The 15,889-nt window shown below is 45.5% G+C and overlaps 1 protein-coding gene across 5 annotated transcripts in view; it reads left to right on the top strand.

The window, feature by feature from the left end:
- The window catches only part of P4HA1 (prolyl 4-hydroxylase subunit alpha 1), a 134,543-nt gene that overhangs the window by 51,344 nt on the left and 67,310 nt on the right, over window positions 1-15,889 (top strand). For all 5 annotated transcript variants that reach the window (XM_030203448.1, XM_030203447.1, XM_030203445.1 and 2 more), the window contains exons 6-7: window positions 7,293-7,532; window positions 14,637-14,836. In XM_030203448.1, the coding sequence (XP_030059308.1) occupies window positions 7,293-7,532; window positions 14,637-14,836 (440 nt within the window). The remainder of the gene's footprint in view (window positions 1-7,292; window positions 7,533-14,636; window positions 14,837-15,889) is intronic.

The raw sequence follows: 15,889 nt of genomic DNA on the forward strand, positions 1-15,889 counted from the left end.
GGCAATACTTATGTACTTATAAGTTGATCCAGGACAAGTGACGACAAAGTAAAAACAGAAATATGTAGACAGCAATTTAATTTGATACCCCAGTAGAAGAGAAGCCTAATGGTTACAGTTGCAGGCTGAGAGCTAGCGGAGCCCAGTTCAGATCTCACTGCAGTGACTTGTTCTCTTGGGCAAGTCACTTAATCGTCAATTGCCTCAGGTACAAACTCAAGATTGTGAGCCCTCCAGGGACAGAAAAATATCTACTGTACACTCCTTTGATAGCCTTTGGGAGTGCAAGCAATATAAGGAAAGAAAGAAGAGGAGATGCAAAATGAAAACAAAATTAAAGTTGCAACAGTTTTTTTTTTTTTTTTTTAACCTGTTTTCCTGCTTCTGTGTTGGCCCCGTTACTTCTCTGGGTCTAAACGGCAGCTGCTGTGTCAGCGATAGGCAGAAGGCTGGCTCTGCTGGACCCAGTGACAGGAAGTTATATAAAGCTCTGATGTAACTTCCATTGTGGGTCTGGTAGAGCCAGCCTTCTTCCATATCATCATGCTGATCAATCCATAGACTGGTGGGTTGTGTCCATCTACCAGCAGGTGGAGATAGAGAGCAAACTTTTGCCTCCCTATATGTGGTCATGTGCTGCCGGAAACTCCCCAGTATGTTCTCTATCTCAGCAGGTGGTGGTCATACACAGCAGCAGCTCTGGCTAGGCCTCCAAGCCTAATTTTTAGGTTTTGTTGAGTGCCTGGGGTTGAGGGCTCTTTTGAGCAAGTGCAAACCTGGTGGTGCCAGGTCCCTCCTTTTCTCCCCCCTCCCGCTGGCTCCGTTAAAAAAAAAAAAAAATTTGAACGTCCTTAAAGGCGTTTATTTCGACGTTTATTTAAACGTTCATGGCAGCTACTCACTGGGACACCAGGTCGTTACAGCTCGGAGCGGAAAGCAGGTAATTTTTACCTTTTTATAGCGGGCAGGGGGTTCCCCGATTTATCTCCACGTGGCATATGGCGTCGGAGGGCGAGGGCGTAAAGAGTCGCTCCCCGGATCGCTTGGGCGCTTCTAGAGGGGATGCGGGGGTCTTAAAGTCTGATTCGCCCTTGTTGGGTGACAGTTTTGTGACCGATGAGTGTCCCGGTCCTTCCTCCGGTGTAGCGGTTTTTCCCTCCATAAACGCCCATCCCCCGCTCCTCGCCTCCGCCATCTTGGCCGGCCACGCGGCTCGGACGGCTTCTTCTTGGGCCGCCCTTGAGGTAGGAGACATTAATGCCATGAACGCCCTTAATTTGGGCGACGGCACAAAGGCGGCTAAAATTAAGCGCCGTTTTTCCCGCGCGGCTCCTTCGCGGAGTGTCGCGCCGGACGCCATCTTGGATGCGCAGCATGTTTCTCCCCCGCTCTTGCGAGCGCCGGTTGAGGGTGCATCTAGGGCTGTTGCCCAGGCTGCGGAAGGCACAGTCTGGAGGGTTTCTCCCCCGAGTTTATTTTGCTGCTGCATCAGGCCTTCCTTATGCAGAACGCTGCCCCTGCTCCCTCGTCAGGTAAAGAGGTTGAGGCCCCCGGAGGTAAACGCCCTCGGGTTGATTCCCAGGCCTTGGAGGACTTTGTCTCCTCCGATGTAGATGAGGGCAGCGTATCTGAGTTCTCCCAACGGTCCTTTGTGGATTCCTTGGAGGAGACGGATCCCCGCTCGGATGGAGCGGATGACCCCTCTGCAGCGCGACTCTTTGGCTCAGAGGATTTGCCCAACCTGTTTGTGCAGGCCATGGGCATTTTGAAGATTTCCTCTCCGGAGGACGTCTCTCCCTCAGCCCCTGTTGGCTCTGCCATTATGCTGGGGACGAAACGCCCGCCTAGAACCTTCCACGTGCATGATGCCATGCACACCTTAATTTCGGCTCAATGGGATGTCCCGGAAGCGAGCCTTAAAGTGGCTAGGGCTATGTCCCGCCTCTATCCTTTGCCTGTAAGTGAACGTGAGGCCTTTCTGTGGCCTACCGTGGATTCTTTAATCACTGCGGTGACTAAGAAAACGGTGTTGCCGGTGGAAGGTGGCACGGCCCTAAAGGACGCCCAAGACAGAAGATTGGAGGCGGCCTTAAGGTCGTCCTTTGAGGCGGCTGCTTTAAGTTTGCAGGCCTCAGTTTGCAGCTCCTATGTGGCCAGGGCGTGCCTGACTATGGTGCAGCGGGCTTCCCCCTCGGATCATTCCTTGAGGGCTGATTGGCCGGCCCTGGAATCGGGCTTAGCCTATTTGGCAGACTTGCTGTATGACGTCTTGAGAGCCTCAGCTAAAGGCATGGCTCAGACAATCTCTGCGCCGCGGTGGCTTTGGCTGAAGCATTGGTCTGCTGACCACGCCTCTAAATCCCGCCTGGCTAGATTGCCTTTTAAAGGCAAGCTGCTCTTTGGGGTCGAGCTGGACAAAATCGTGACCAATCTCGGCACGTATAAGGGCAAGAAGTTACCAGAGGTCAGGGCTCGGGCTAGTACTCGCCCTGGTACCTCCAGAGGACGGTTTCAGGAAGCCCGTCGGTACCGCCCGGGCAGGTCGGGCTCCTCTGCCCCCTCTTCCTTCAAGAGGAACTTCTCCCCCAAGCAGCATTCCTTTCGCAGAGACCGCCGTCCCGGAGGTGCTCCCTCCGGTTCTCCCCCAGGGTCTCGTACCCAATGACGGGGCCTTGGTCCACGCCCCAGTGCAGATTGGAGGACGGCTGTCCTCGTTTATGGGCGAGTGGACCACAATAACTTCAGACGCTTGGGTGCTGGAAGTCATCAGAGACGGCTACAAGCTAGAGTTCTGCCGACCCTTAAGACGGGTTTGTACTCTCTCCCTGCAAGTCTCCGGTCAAGCTGTGGCAATGCAGCAGACCTTGGACAATCTGATCCGCCTGGGGGCGGTCGTTCCGGTGCCAGAAAATCAGCTTGGCAAGGGACGTTACTCCTTTTTCTTTGTGATACCAAAGAAAGGAGGTTCTGTACGGCCTATCCTCGACCTCAAAGGGGTCAATTGGGCCTTGAAAGTTCGGCACTTTCGCATGGAGACCCTCCGCTCTTTTATAGCGGCAGTGAAGGCAGGAGAGTTCCTGGCATCCTTGGACATCAAGGAAGCGTACTTGCATATTCCCATCTGGCCTCATCAACGCTTTCTGCGTTTTGCAGTACTGGGCCGACACTTCCAGTTCAGAGCCCTCCCGTTCGGGTTGGCTACTGCTCCGCGGACCTTCTCCAAAGTAATGGTGGTCATCGCGGCCTTCCTGAGGAAGGAAGGAGTTCAAGTCCATCCTTATCTGGACGACTGGTTGATCCTAGCCCCCTCTTATGCAGAGTGCGGCAAAGCTGTGAACCAGGTGGTTGCTCTTTTGAGCTCCCTGGGGTGGATCATCAACTGGGAGAAAAGCCAGCTGCGCCCGACTCAGTCCCTGGAGTTTCTGGGAGTTCGATTCGACACCCAAGTGGGCAGAGTGTTCCTGCCAGACAATCGGATTGTCAAGCTTCAGGCTCAGGTGGACTAGTTCCTAGTAGCTTCTCCTATTCGGGCTTGGGACTACGTGCAGCTGTTGGGCTCTATGACGGCCACGATGGAAGTAGTGCCCTGGGCCAGGGCTCATATGAGACCACTACAACAATCTCTGCTGCTGCGCTGGACTCCGATGTCGGAGGATTATGCTGTGCGCCTTCCCTTGGACTCAGCAGTGCGCAAGGCGCTGAGCTGGTGGACGCAGACAGACAAGTTGTCTGCAGGAATGCCTCTGGTGACCCCGGAGTGGATTGTCGTCATGACAGACGCCTCTTTGATGGGCTGGGGAGCCCACTGCTTGGGAAGGACAGCGCAGGGGCTCTGGTCTCCTGCAGAGGCAAGTGGTCTATCAACCTCCTGGAACTCAGAGCCATTCGGTTGGTGTTGTTGGAGTTCATCCCGGTACTGGCGTTGAAGCCAGTACGGGTCCTGTCGGACAATGCCACGGCTGTGGCCTATGTCAACCGCCAGGGAGGTACCAAGAGCGCCCCTCTAGCCAAGGAGGCCATGAATTTATGCCAGTGGGCGGAAGTGAACCTGGAACAGCTGTCAGCGGCTCTCTTTGCCGGAGTCATGAATGTCAAGGCGGACTTTCTCAGTCGCCATACCTTGGAGCCCGGAGAGTGGCAGCTATTTGCTCAGGCGTTCTTGAGCATCACGAAGCGCTGGGGCCAGCCGAGCCTAGACCTGATGGCGTCATCGGCCCATTGCCAAGTGCCGCGCTCTTTCAGCAGAGGACGGGACCCTCGCTCCCTGGGAGTAGATGCTCTTCTCCAACAGTGGCCGGCACAAGAGCTTCTCTATGTGTTCCCGCCCTTGCCCATGTTGGGCAGGGTGATAGACCAGGTGGCAAAGCATCCAGGCCGGATAATCCTGGTGGGTCCAGTCTGGCCCAGACGTCCCTGGTATGCGGACTTGATCAGGCTCTCAGTGGACCATCCTCTGCGGCTGCCAGTGGAGCAGGGCCTGTTGCATAAGGGTCCCGTGGTGATGGAGGATCCCTCCCCCTTTGGTCTTTCGGCCTGGCTATTGAGCGGCAGCGTCTGAGGAAGAAGGGCTTCTCAGACAAGGCATCGCCACTATGCTGAGAGCGAGGAAGCGCTCTACTTTTACTGCTTACGCCAGGGTTTGGCGTACCTTTGCAGCGTGGTGAAGCAGGCTCATTTTCTTCATTCACTGCTCCAATTTCTTCAGTGTTGGCATTCCTGCAGAAGGTGTGGAGAAAGGCCTGTCGCTCAGTTCCCTTAAAGTCCAGGTAGCGGCCCTGGCTTGCTTCAGGGGCCGCCTGAAGGGTGCTTCCCTGGCTTCGCAGCCAGATGTGGTGCGTCTTCTCAAGGGAGTTAAGCACCTGCGCCCTCCTCTGCACTCAGTGGTGCCTGCGTGGAATCTCAACCTGGTGCTAAGAGCATTACAGAAGCCGCCTTTTGAACCCTTGTTGAGGGCATCTCTGAGACCTGACGTTGAAAGCAGTCTTTTTGGTGGCTATCACTTCAGCCAGAAGAGTTTCCGAGCTCCAGGCACTCTCATGTCGAGAGTTTTTTTCTGCAGTTCACTGAGGCAGGAGTGGCTATTCGCACAGTGCCTTCTTTCCTGCCCAAGATTGTTTCTCGCTTCCATGTGAATCAGCAGCTCTGTCTCCCTTCCTTTCGTAGGGAGGACTCCCCAGAGGAATACTCTGCTCTTAAATATCTGGATGTGAAACGAGTCATCATCAGATACTTGGAAGTGACCAATGATTTCCGGAAATCGGATCATCTGTTTGTCCTGTTTGCAGGTCCTTGTAAGGGTCTGCAGGCTGCTAATCCTACAGTGGCAAGATGGGTCAAGGAAGCCATTGCAGCGGCTTATGTGGCCGCGGGGCAACTTGGGCATTGGCACATACATTCTCCAAGCATTACCGCTTGACTGTGGCTGCACGGGCGGAGGCCCGGTTTGGAGCTTCAGTGTTGAGTTCAGGGATTTCAATGTCCCGCCCTGGGTGAGTACTGCTTCGGTACATCCCACCAGTCTATGGATTGATCAGCATGATGATATGGAAGGTAAAATTATGTATCATACCTGATAATTTTCTTTCCATTAATCATAGCTGATCAATCCATAGCCCCTCCCAGATATCTGTGCTGTTTTTATTCTGGTTGCATTTCAGGTTCAAGTTTAGTCTTCAGTTACTTCAGAAAGACTTCGTGTTCAAGTTTTTTCACTTGGATCTTCAAGAGTTGAGACGAGTTTGTGTTACAGTGAGCTGCTGCATTCCTCTCCCCTCCGTTTTACGGGGCTGGATTGAGACTTAAAATTCTGCCGGCACTCCCTCCCGCTTCGTGCGGTTGTTGGGCAGCTTTGTACCCCTCCTGCTTCGGCGGTGTTAGGGTCAGTCAGCTCCTCCCGCGGTTGCGGTTGCAGGATAAGCCAGATCCCCCCGCATCGGCGGGTGTGGTGTCCCTCCCCCGCTCCGCGGGGATGAGCTGGACGGATTCCCCTCCCCCACTTGTGTGGGGATGAGCTGGGTTAATTCCCCTCCCCCGTTTCGGCGGTGGTGAGCTGGGCAGAGTGTCCCTTCGTGGGTGTAATTCTCTAAGTGCTGAGTCCTGCGGATGGAGCTTTGATATCGACATACTGAGGAGTTTCCGGCAGCACATGACCACATATAGGGAGGCAAAAGTTTGCTCTCTATCTCCACCTGCTGGTAGATGGACACAACCCACCAGTCTATGGATTGATCAGCTATGATTAATGGAAAGAAAATTATCAGGTATGATACATAATTTTACCTTCCTGCCGCAGCTGCTGTTTAGACCCAGAGAAGCAGCGTGCCCAGCAGAGAAAGCAGGAGGTCAGGTAAAAAAATTTTTTTTTTATCCTATTGTGACTTTAATTGCAATTAAAAATTTTTGGTGCATGTTCATGTGTTCATTGCATTATGCTAGGAAATCTGTAGTCCTAGTAAATAGAAAATAAAATCACCAGGGGTAGAGAAAAGAATTTTGTTTTCTAATCGCATTGGTGCCAGTTTCAGGTTCTTCTTTTCTCTGTCCCTTTAGCTCGCTGTTCAGGACCTCCTGTCATCTTCACTTCCTCCCCTACATTCATCTCTGACTCCTGACTTTCCCAACTTTATTTTTCTACCTCTCAGTCCAATCAGATTTTATCCCTCCTCACTATCCAATCTTCAAGCTCCCTCTTTTTACTATTACTATCTATAGCTTTCCATCTATTTCCCATCCATGTGCAACATCTCCCCCCTCCCTCTTCCCGTCCCCTCTATCCATGTCAAACATTTCTCCTCATCTCTTTCACTTCCCCTATGTCCAGCATCTCCCCTAACATCCCTTTTCATGTCATCACCATCTTCATGCCTGATTGTGGCCTAGGCCTAGAAAGTAGTGTGTACTCAGCATCTTCTGGTTTTGCCCTTCTTAGGTTGGAGTGGATAGGACCATTAACCACTGAGCTTACACACTAGCTCTAAGTCTCCATACTGGCATTTTGTTTTTCTGTCTCCTCTCTCTCCTATTCAGGGAGGGGGAGTTGATTCCTCGAGGGCAAGTCTTGCTATGTACCGTTCTTGGCAGCTCACCGGTTGAGAAGCATCGGTTTAGAGGTCACAAACCCTAATATTTTGAGGAAAAGATCTAATCTTAAACAGCTAGTAGTGATTGTCATGTTGGGTCTGATATACTTCTTTTTTTTTTTTTTAATTTACGCCAAGTACTAGAAAAATGTTAATCTCAAACATCCTGTAGAGTTCCATATGTTTTTTTTTGTTTTATTTTTTCACTAACAGGTGTAAAGTGTGAATCCTTTCTAACTGCTGAAGACTGCTTTGAGTTGGGGAAAATTGCATACAGTGAAGCGGACTATTACCACACGGAGCTGTGGATGGAGCAGGCTCTTCGGCAGCTGGATGATGGCGAGGAATCCTCCGTTGATAAAGTTTCTGTCCTGGATTACCTGAGCTATGCTTTGTACCAGCAGGGGAACCTGAATAAGGCTGTAGAACTCACCAAGAAGCTCCTCCTCCTGGGTGAGTCCTCTCATTGTCTCTGAGGAAAATCAGTAACAGCTTTTGGACTCATATACACTGATTCATCATAATCACAGTACAATTACTTGAGCTCAGAGCTTCCTGGCTAGTAGCCTCTGAATGAATACTTTTACATGCTCTACTTTTGCCTCTAATATCTCATATTTAGCACTGCTGCAGCTAGCAGTTTTCCAAACCCATCTTAATATTAAACCACACCATCTGGTGATTACTGGATACCAGGATAATCACCTACTATAACATCAGAAACACTCTTTCCATTAGTAAGCACTAGGTCCAGTATGGCCCCATCCCGCGTGGGTTCCATTACCAACTGCTGGAATAATTCGCCCTATAGAGAATCCATGATCTCCTTGCTTCTAAAAGACCCCGCATAGGTGATAAGTACATATGTATTGCCATAATGGGACAGACCAAAGGTCCATCAAGCCCTCATCCTGTTTTCAACAGTGGCCAAACCAGGTTACAAATACCTGGAAAGATCCCAAAACAGTACAATACATTTCATGCTGCTTATCCGAGAAGTAAGCAGTAGATTTTCTCCAAGTCCATTTTAATAATGGCTTATGGACTTTTCTTTTAGGAAGCTATCCAAACCATTTTTAAACCCCGCTAAGCTGACTGCTTTTGCCATATTCTCTAGCAAAGAATTCCAGAGTGAAAAAATATTTCCTTCGATTCATTTTAAGTTTACTATTTTGTAGCTTCATTGAGTGCCCCCTAGTCCAGTATTTTTGGAAAGAGTAAACAAACAATTCACGTCTGCCTGTTCCATTCCGCTCAGTATTTTATAGACCACTTTCGTATCTCCCCTCAGCCATCTTTTCTCCAAGCTGAAGAGCCCTAGCCGGTTCAGCCTTTCCTCATAGGGAAGTCATCCCATCTCCTTTATCATTTTCGTCACCCTTCTCAGTACCTTTTTCTAATTCCACTATATCTTTTTTGAGATGTGGTGACCAGAATTGCACATGGTGTTCGAGGTGCGGTCACACCATGGAGCGATAGAAAGACATTATAACATTCTCATTTTTGTTTTCCATTCCCTTCCTAATAATACCTAACATTCTGTTTGCATTCTTAGCTGCCAGTGCACACTGAGCAGAGGGTATCAACGTATCATGAACAATGACACCTAGATCCCTTTCTTGGTCGATGACTCCTAATGTGGAACCTTGCATCATGTAGCTATAGTTCGGGTTCCTCTTTCTGACATGCATCACTTTGCACTTGCTCAAATTAAACGTCACCTGCCATTAGGATGCCCAGTTTCCCAGTCTCGTAAGGTCCTGTTGTAATTTTTCACAGTCCTCTTGCGATTTAACAACTTTGAATAACTTTGTGTCATCAGCAAATGTAATTACCTCACTGGTTACTCACATCTCTAGATCATTAATAAATATGTTAAAAAGTAACGGTCACAGCACAGACCCCTGCAGAACCACACTATCTACCCTTCTCCATTGAGAATACTGACCATTTAACCCTACTCTCTCTTTTCTATCTTTTAACCAGTTTTTAATCCACAGTAGAACACTACCTCCTATCTCATGACTCTCCAATTTCCTCTGGAGTCTTTCATGGGTTACTTTGTCAAATACTATAACAAAAGGGCTCAAATTGTAATAGTCTCTAAATATCTATAGTCAAAAATCACTATAAAGACTCCGTTATGTATACATTCAGTATTTAAAATCACAATACTTTATTTTCTTCTTGGAGCTTTAGCCTACAGTGCTTTCTACTCTAAAAAAAGTATTTGTTTTTATGATGGATATTTAAGAATCTATTGATGACGCTTTTAGTGAAACATGAGTCTGTGTAGAGATTCTAAAGCAAGAATTTGAAATGTTAAAACTTTTTGACTTTGAAAAACTTGCTATGAAAGTCAAAGGAGAGTTTGGATGAGAACACTCTCAGTGATTATTAAGTAAAGACACTAACAAGCTGGAAGTCATTGACTAAGACCTACATCAATTGATGGACTAATAGTAGTGTGTGAAATATTCTATCCTTGTTTAAATATTATTATCAAAGTCTCAAGAGATTATTGATGGCACATGAAAAGCATTTGGATTGGTGCACACATCAGTATTAAGTTAAGTATTTGTATTTCTGCATTCTCTCTATCAGAGCTCTACTTTGTATCAATAAGATAGGATTTTGTAAAAGAGTATCATGCTTTTTGTGCAATCTGAGAGTTTGGTGATTTGTAAAAAAAAAGGTTTTTGTGAACATTAATGGGTAGGATAAAAATGTTTATATATATATATATATATATATATATATATTTTAGATTGGAAAATAAAGTATTGTGATTTTATATATTGAATGTATACGTAACAGAGTTTGTACTTTGTCAAATGCCTTTTGAAAATCCAGATACACAGTATTGACTGGCTTACCTTTATCCACATGTTTGTTCACTGCTTCAAAGAAATGTAGTAGATTAGTGAAGCAAGATTTCCCTTCACTAAATCCATGTTGGCTTTGTCTCATTAATCCATGCTTTTGAATATGCTCTGTAATTTTGTTTTTATAGTCTCTTCCATTTTGCCTGGCACCGACATCAGGCTCAGCGGTCTATAATTTCACGGATCACACCTGGAACATTTTTTTTAAATCAACATTACGTTGGCCACCCTCCAATTTTCCAGTACCATGCTTGATAAAGATAAATTACATATTACTAACAATAGATCTGCAAGTTCATTTTTCAATTCTATCAGTAATCTGGGATGAATACCATCCGGTCCAGGCAATTTAGTACATAAGTAATGCCACACCGGGAAAGACCAAGGGTCCATCGAGCCCAGCATCCTGTCCACGACAGCGGCCAATCCAGGCCAAGGGCACCTGGCAAGCTTCCCAAATGTACAAACATTCTATATATGTTATTCCTGGAATTGTGGATTTTTCCCAAGTCCATTTAGTAGTGGTTTATGGACTTGTCCTTTAGGAAACAGTCTATTTTAAACTCTGCTAAGCTAACCGCCTTCACCACGTTCTCCGGCAACGAGTTCCAGAGTTTAATTATGTGTTGGGTGAAGAAAGATTTTCTCCGATTTGTTTTAAATTTACTACACTGTAGTTTCATCGCATGCCCCCTAGTCCTAGTATTTTTGGAAAGCGTGAACAGATGCTTCACATCCACCTGTTCCATTCCACTCATTATTTTATTTACCTCTATCATGTCTCCCTTCAGCCATCTCTTCTCCAAGTTGAAAAGCCCTAGCCTCCTTAGTCTTTTTTCATAGGGAAGTCGTCCCATCCCCGCTATCATTTTAGTCGCCCTTCGCTGCACCGTTTCCAATTCTACTATATCTTTCTTGAGACCAGAATTGAACACAATACTCAAGGTGCGGTCACACCATGGAGCGATACAACGGCATTATAACATCCTCACACCTGTTTTCCATACCTTTCCTAATAATACCCAACATTCTATTCGCTTTCCTAGCCGCAGCAGCACACTGAGCAGAAGGTTTCAGTGTATTATTGAAGACAACACCCAAATCCCTTTCTTGGTCCGTAACTCCTAACGTGGAACCTTGCATGACGTAGCTATAATTCGGGTTCTTTTTTCCCACATGCATCACCTTGCACTTGCTCACATTAAACGTCATCTGCCATTTAGCCGCCCAATCTCCCAGTCTCGTAAGGCCCTCTTGTAATTTTTCACAATCCTGTCGCGAGTTAACGACTTTGAATAACTTTGTGTCATCAGCAAATTTAATTACCTTGCTAGTTACTCCCATCTCTAAATAATTTATAAATATATTAAAAAGCAGCAGTCCTAGCACAGACCCCTGAGGAACTCCACTAACTATCCTTCTCCATTGTGAATACTGCCCATTTAACCCCACTCTCTGTTTCCTATCCTTCAACCAGTTTTTAATCCACAATAGGACATTTCCTCGTATCCCATGATCCTCCAATTTCCTCTGTAGCCTTTCATGAGGTACCTTGTCAAACGCCTTTTGAAAATCCAGATACACAATATCAATTTGCTACTCTTCAGTTTCTCAAATTGCCCCATTACATCTTCCAGGTTTACAGAGATTTGATCCAGTTTCTCTGACTCGTCAGCTTTGAATACCATTTCTGACACTGGTGTCTCTCCCAAATCTTCCTCTGTGAAGACCTAGGCAAAGAATTAATTTAATCCCTTCGCTATGGCTTTGTCTTTCCTGAGTGCCCCTTTTACCCCTTGGTCATCTAGCGGTCCAGCTGATTCTTTTGCCAGCTTCTTGCTTCTAATATGCCGTAAAAAGTTTTTACTATGTGCTTTTGCTTCTCAGTGTAATCTTGTTTTCAAGGTCTTTCTTTGCCTTCCTTATCAGCACTTTGAATTTGACTTGCCATTCCTTATGCTGTTTCTTTATTATTTTCAGTCGGAACCTTCTTCCATTTTTTGAGGATTTTCTTTTAGCTGTAATAGCTTCCTTCACATCACTTTTTAACCCTGCTGGCTGTCGTTTGGCCTTCCTTCCTCCTTTTTTAATACATGGAATATATTTTGCCTAGGCTTCCAGGATGGTATTTTTGAACAGCATCCATGCCTGATTTAAATTTTTGACCTTTGCAGCTGCTTCTCTAAGGTTTTGTTTTTCATCATTCTTCTCATTTTATCATAGTCTCCTTTTTGAAAGTTAGATGCTAACGTATTGGATTTCCTGTGTGTACTTACTCTGGAACTGATATCAAATCTGGCCATATTGTGAAATCTGAAGTAAAATCTGGTGGATGGAGAATGAGATCAAAGTGAAGGACATGACTTTCATACTTTAGAAAAGACATAAAGAAGTGTAATCTGCATTGAATGACATATTTATGCATTGATATTTAATATAGGCATAAAGGAAGTATGTACCGTTTAGAGCAACAGGTATGAATCTAGCCACATTGCTGGGCAAACTACATGGGCAATATTCTTTATCTGCTGTCTGTGTTACTGTGATACTAACTAGACTCCTAAATACTTTATTGAGGTTACTTATCTCAGGAGAAAGCCTGTGGACTTCCTAGGCATGGCCCTCTTGTAAATTCATATTCAGGATCTCAGATTTTGTCATTTTGGCCTTGAAACCAAATGTTTTCCCATAGGCACTGCAGGAACTTTTTAACTGGATCCAGAACACATAGCCAGACTGTAAGTCTTTGGATGCTCAGTTAATCTATTGAAATGAGGGACAATTTTTACATAAGTTTTCTGGATATAAAAAGGATATTATGTCTATGGAAAATCCCACAAAATTACTCTCTGAAGTGGTCCTTTCATCTCCTCTATTTACACAAAGAATTGCTGGAAATAGAACTTGGAAGGGGATGGGAAGAACAGGAGATAGCAGCCTATCCCTAGACCTATAGACTTTGAATATGTGTGTTAAGAAGAAAAGGTTAAGATAATTTTCATAGATGCCATTATTCCCCTTCTAAGCCACAGAGACTGTTTTCTGGATATTTACAAGAAGTATCTTGGATTTAAAGTGAGGAATAACCACCTCAAGCATCACATATGGCCTTTTAGCAGTTGGCTCTGTAGGTTTTCACAAAATGTCTGGCAGTCATTGCAGTATTTCTGAGCAAATTGGGGGTTGGTTCTTTGTGTTTGGCCTGATGATGAAAGGAGTTCAGACTAAGCTAACGTTTTTCCCTTCGCCTTATACCCATAAAGGATTGTAGAACTGAACAATTCATATGGATGGGCAGACTGAATATGCTGTATTTGTCTTTTGCCATTATGTATATCAGAGGAGAAGAGTTCTGTTTAAGAAAGGTATCAGTTGTACATAGAAACATGTAACATTATGGCCTTATGAAAATACAGCTGAGGGAAGAACGTTGGCACGGTAACTGACAAAATAAGGAGGTACTCCAACAGTACCTTGATATACACTTGTGTTATATATGAAACACCATCCTATTTTGATACAAACTAGAGGAAGGTGTGGATAAATATAGGTGTGTGTAAATATAGAAAATATCGGCTAGCAAAGATCATATAGCCTATCCCATCTACACCAGCTATTCAGTTCTACAATCTCTTTTCCATCGGATCTTCTGTATTTGTCCCATGCATTCTTGAATCCAGATATTATCCTTGTTTCCATCACTTCTATTGGGAAGCTGTTCCATGTATCCACTGTCCTTTCTGTAAAATAAACTTAGAAATAATTTAAGGACATTTATCTCCTTTCACCCACATCCTGACTCCTTATTCCAGAACCTTCCGTCTGTTGAAAGAAGCACTGCTCCTATGCATTTATACATTGGAGGGATTTAATGCTCTGTCATATCTCCCATATCTTACTCTTCCTTCAGGCTGTGTATATGTTTAGATCTTTAAGCCTCTCCCCATATGCTTTATGATGAAAACTGATGTCCATTTTAGCAGCCATTCTTTGGACCCGCTCCACATGTTTTACACTCTTTTAAAGGTGCAGTCTCCAGAACTGTACACAGCACTTCAAATGAGATTGCGCCAAAGACAACATTACCTCCTCCCTATGCACCCATACACCTTCCTGGCTTTTTGCCATCACTCTGTCTACCAGTTTGACCCCAACATAAGCTATCAGATATGATCATCTTTAGTTCCCATACGTGTTTTTAGCATAGAAGAATAATTTAAAACATTTTTTATTTATGCAATTTTAACTTGCATATCACAAGTATCCACTTGTTTAAGAAATACATAAAGAAAAAAATATTTTAAGAAAAAAAAATTAAGAAAATTAACAATCTTCCTTAGACCGACAATAAACGGGAGAGTGGCATCTAAAAAGGTAATGTGATCAAAATTAGACAAAAAGGAAGAACTTAACGTGAAAATGTCCACAACTAATAATCCAACATGCAGCCCAACTATAACTTCTTCATTTCGATGAAAGCCTTGAGCTGCTCAGGAACAAAGAATACATATTTAGTCCCACCAACTCTAATCAGACATTTGGGCAAGGCAAAGAACATTTATTACTAAAAGGATACCTTCTATACTTCTGATGGTGGCTTGCAAATCATTCCTTGTGGAGGTGGCTAATACTGCACAGTAACAGAGATCATTTCTGATTTGTTTGTTAACAGATCCTGAGCACCAAAGAGCAAATGGGAACTTGAAATATTTTCAGTACATTTTGTCTACAGAAGACGACAATAATTCGTCCTCCAAGGAGGAGAGTCAGCCAAAGGAGAGCAGCAAAACTGCGAAAAAGAAGTCTTCAGTGGACTATGTGCCCGAGAGGAAGAAATATGAGAAGTTGTGTCGTGGCGAGGGACTCAAAATGGTAATGTACAGGAAGTAATCATCCATGACACATAGGTACCCAGGCACTGGGAGATATTAATACACAGGAATTGCCCCTCTTTGGGGTGAAGCAGAATTATTGCACTTCAAAGATTACAATTACACTTTTGTTTTACAGTTTTTATTTTGTGATAATTCCGAAGCATGACACACACCTTCAGTTGTATCAGTAGATCAAGAAATTTGTCTCGTGTCTATTTACCTATTTATAAAAAGGCAACTTTTGTGGCAGGGTGATGCTTATTTATACTCTTTCTGTATCCACCTGTGCTGTGGAGTGCCCCTGCTGCAGTAAGTTGGTAAACTTCACTCAACCACGCAGGCTCCCTTTTATATATGTGTGTGCTAGGCGTGTAGCCAGACCTTGCGGTGGGAGAGGGCCAGAGCCCGAGGTGGGGGGGGGGGCATTTTTGGGTCCCCAACCCCTGCAAGCTGAAGCCTTCTCCAGCGCCGGTCTCCCTTCCCTGCTCTCTCTTCCTCCTGACATCCTGCATGCTCCTTTAAGGGAAGGCAATGTGGCGGCGCCCCAGACCTGCGCTGATCAAGGCTTCAGCTGGCAGGTGTTGGGGTTCCCCGCCAGCAAAACCAGGGGCCCAGATGAAATTGGGAGGGGGGGCCCAGGCCTCTGTGGCCCCACCTAGCTACGCCACTGGTGTGTGCAATATTGTATGGCATGACCCAATTACAGAGGAGACTGTTACAGGTAATGAGCTCAGCAGTGGAGGACTGAGCTTGCACAGCTAGTTGGGAGATCAAGCTTTGCCAGTGGAGAAGACTTTGAATTGGTGCAATATTACAATTGGCAGGGAAGTCAGGTTACAGTGTACCATCTAGATCTCATATCAGTCAGTGGTAGCCTTTCCCACTAGTCTGATCATATCAGTATCAAATTATTAATTTATAACCTTATTTCAGTTTACGTCCTATACTACGTCTCTTCATGTGCCACTCCTCGCCATCCCCAAATGCTATCGGACAAAGGCTTCATACTGGTCCTGTCTTCTTCTGGGACATTTTCTTCTTAGAAGAAGTT

Source organism: Microcaecilia unicolor, chromosome 5 (genome assembly GCF_901765095.1).
Source record: "Microcaecilia unicolor chromosome 5, aMicUni1.1, whole genome shotgun sequence".
NCBI lineage: Eukaryota > Metazoa > Chordata > Amphibia > Gymnophiona > Siphonopidae > Microcaecilia > Microcaecilia unicolor.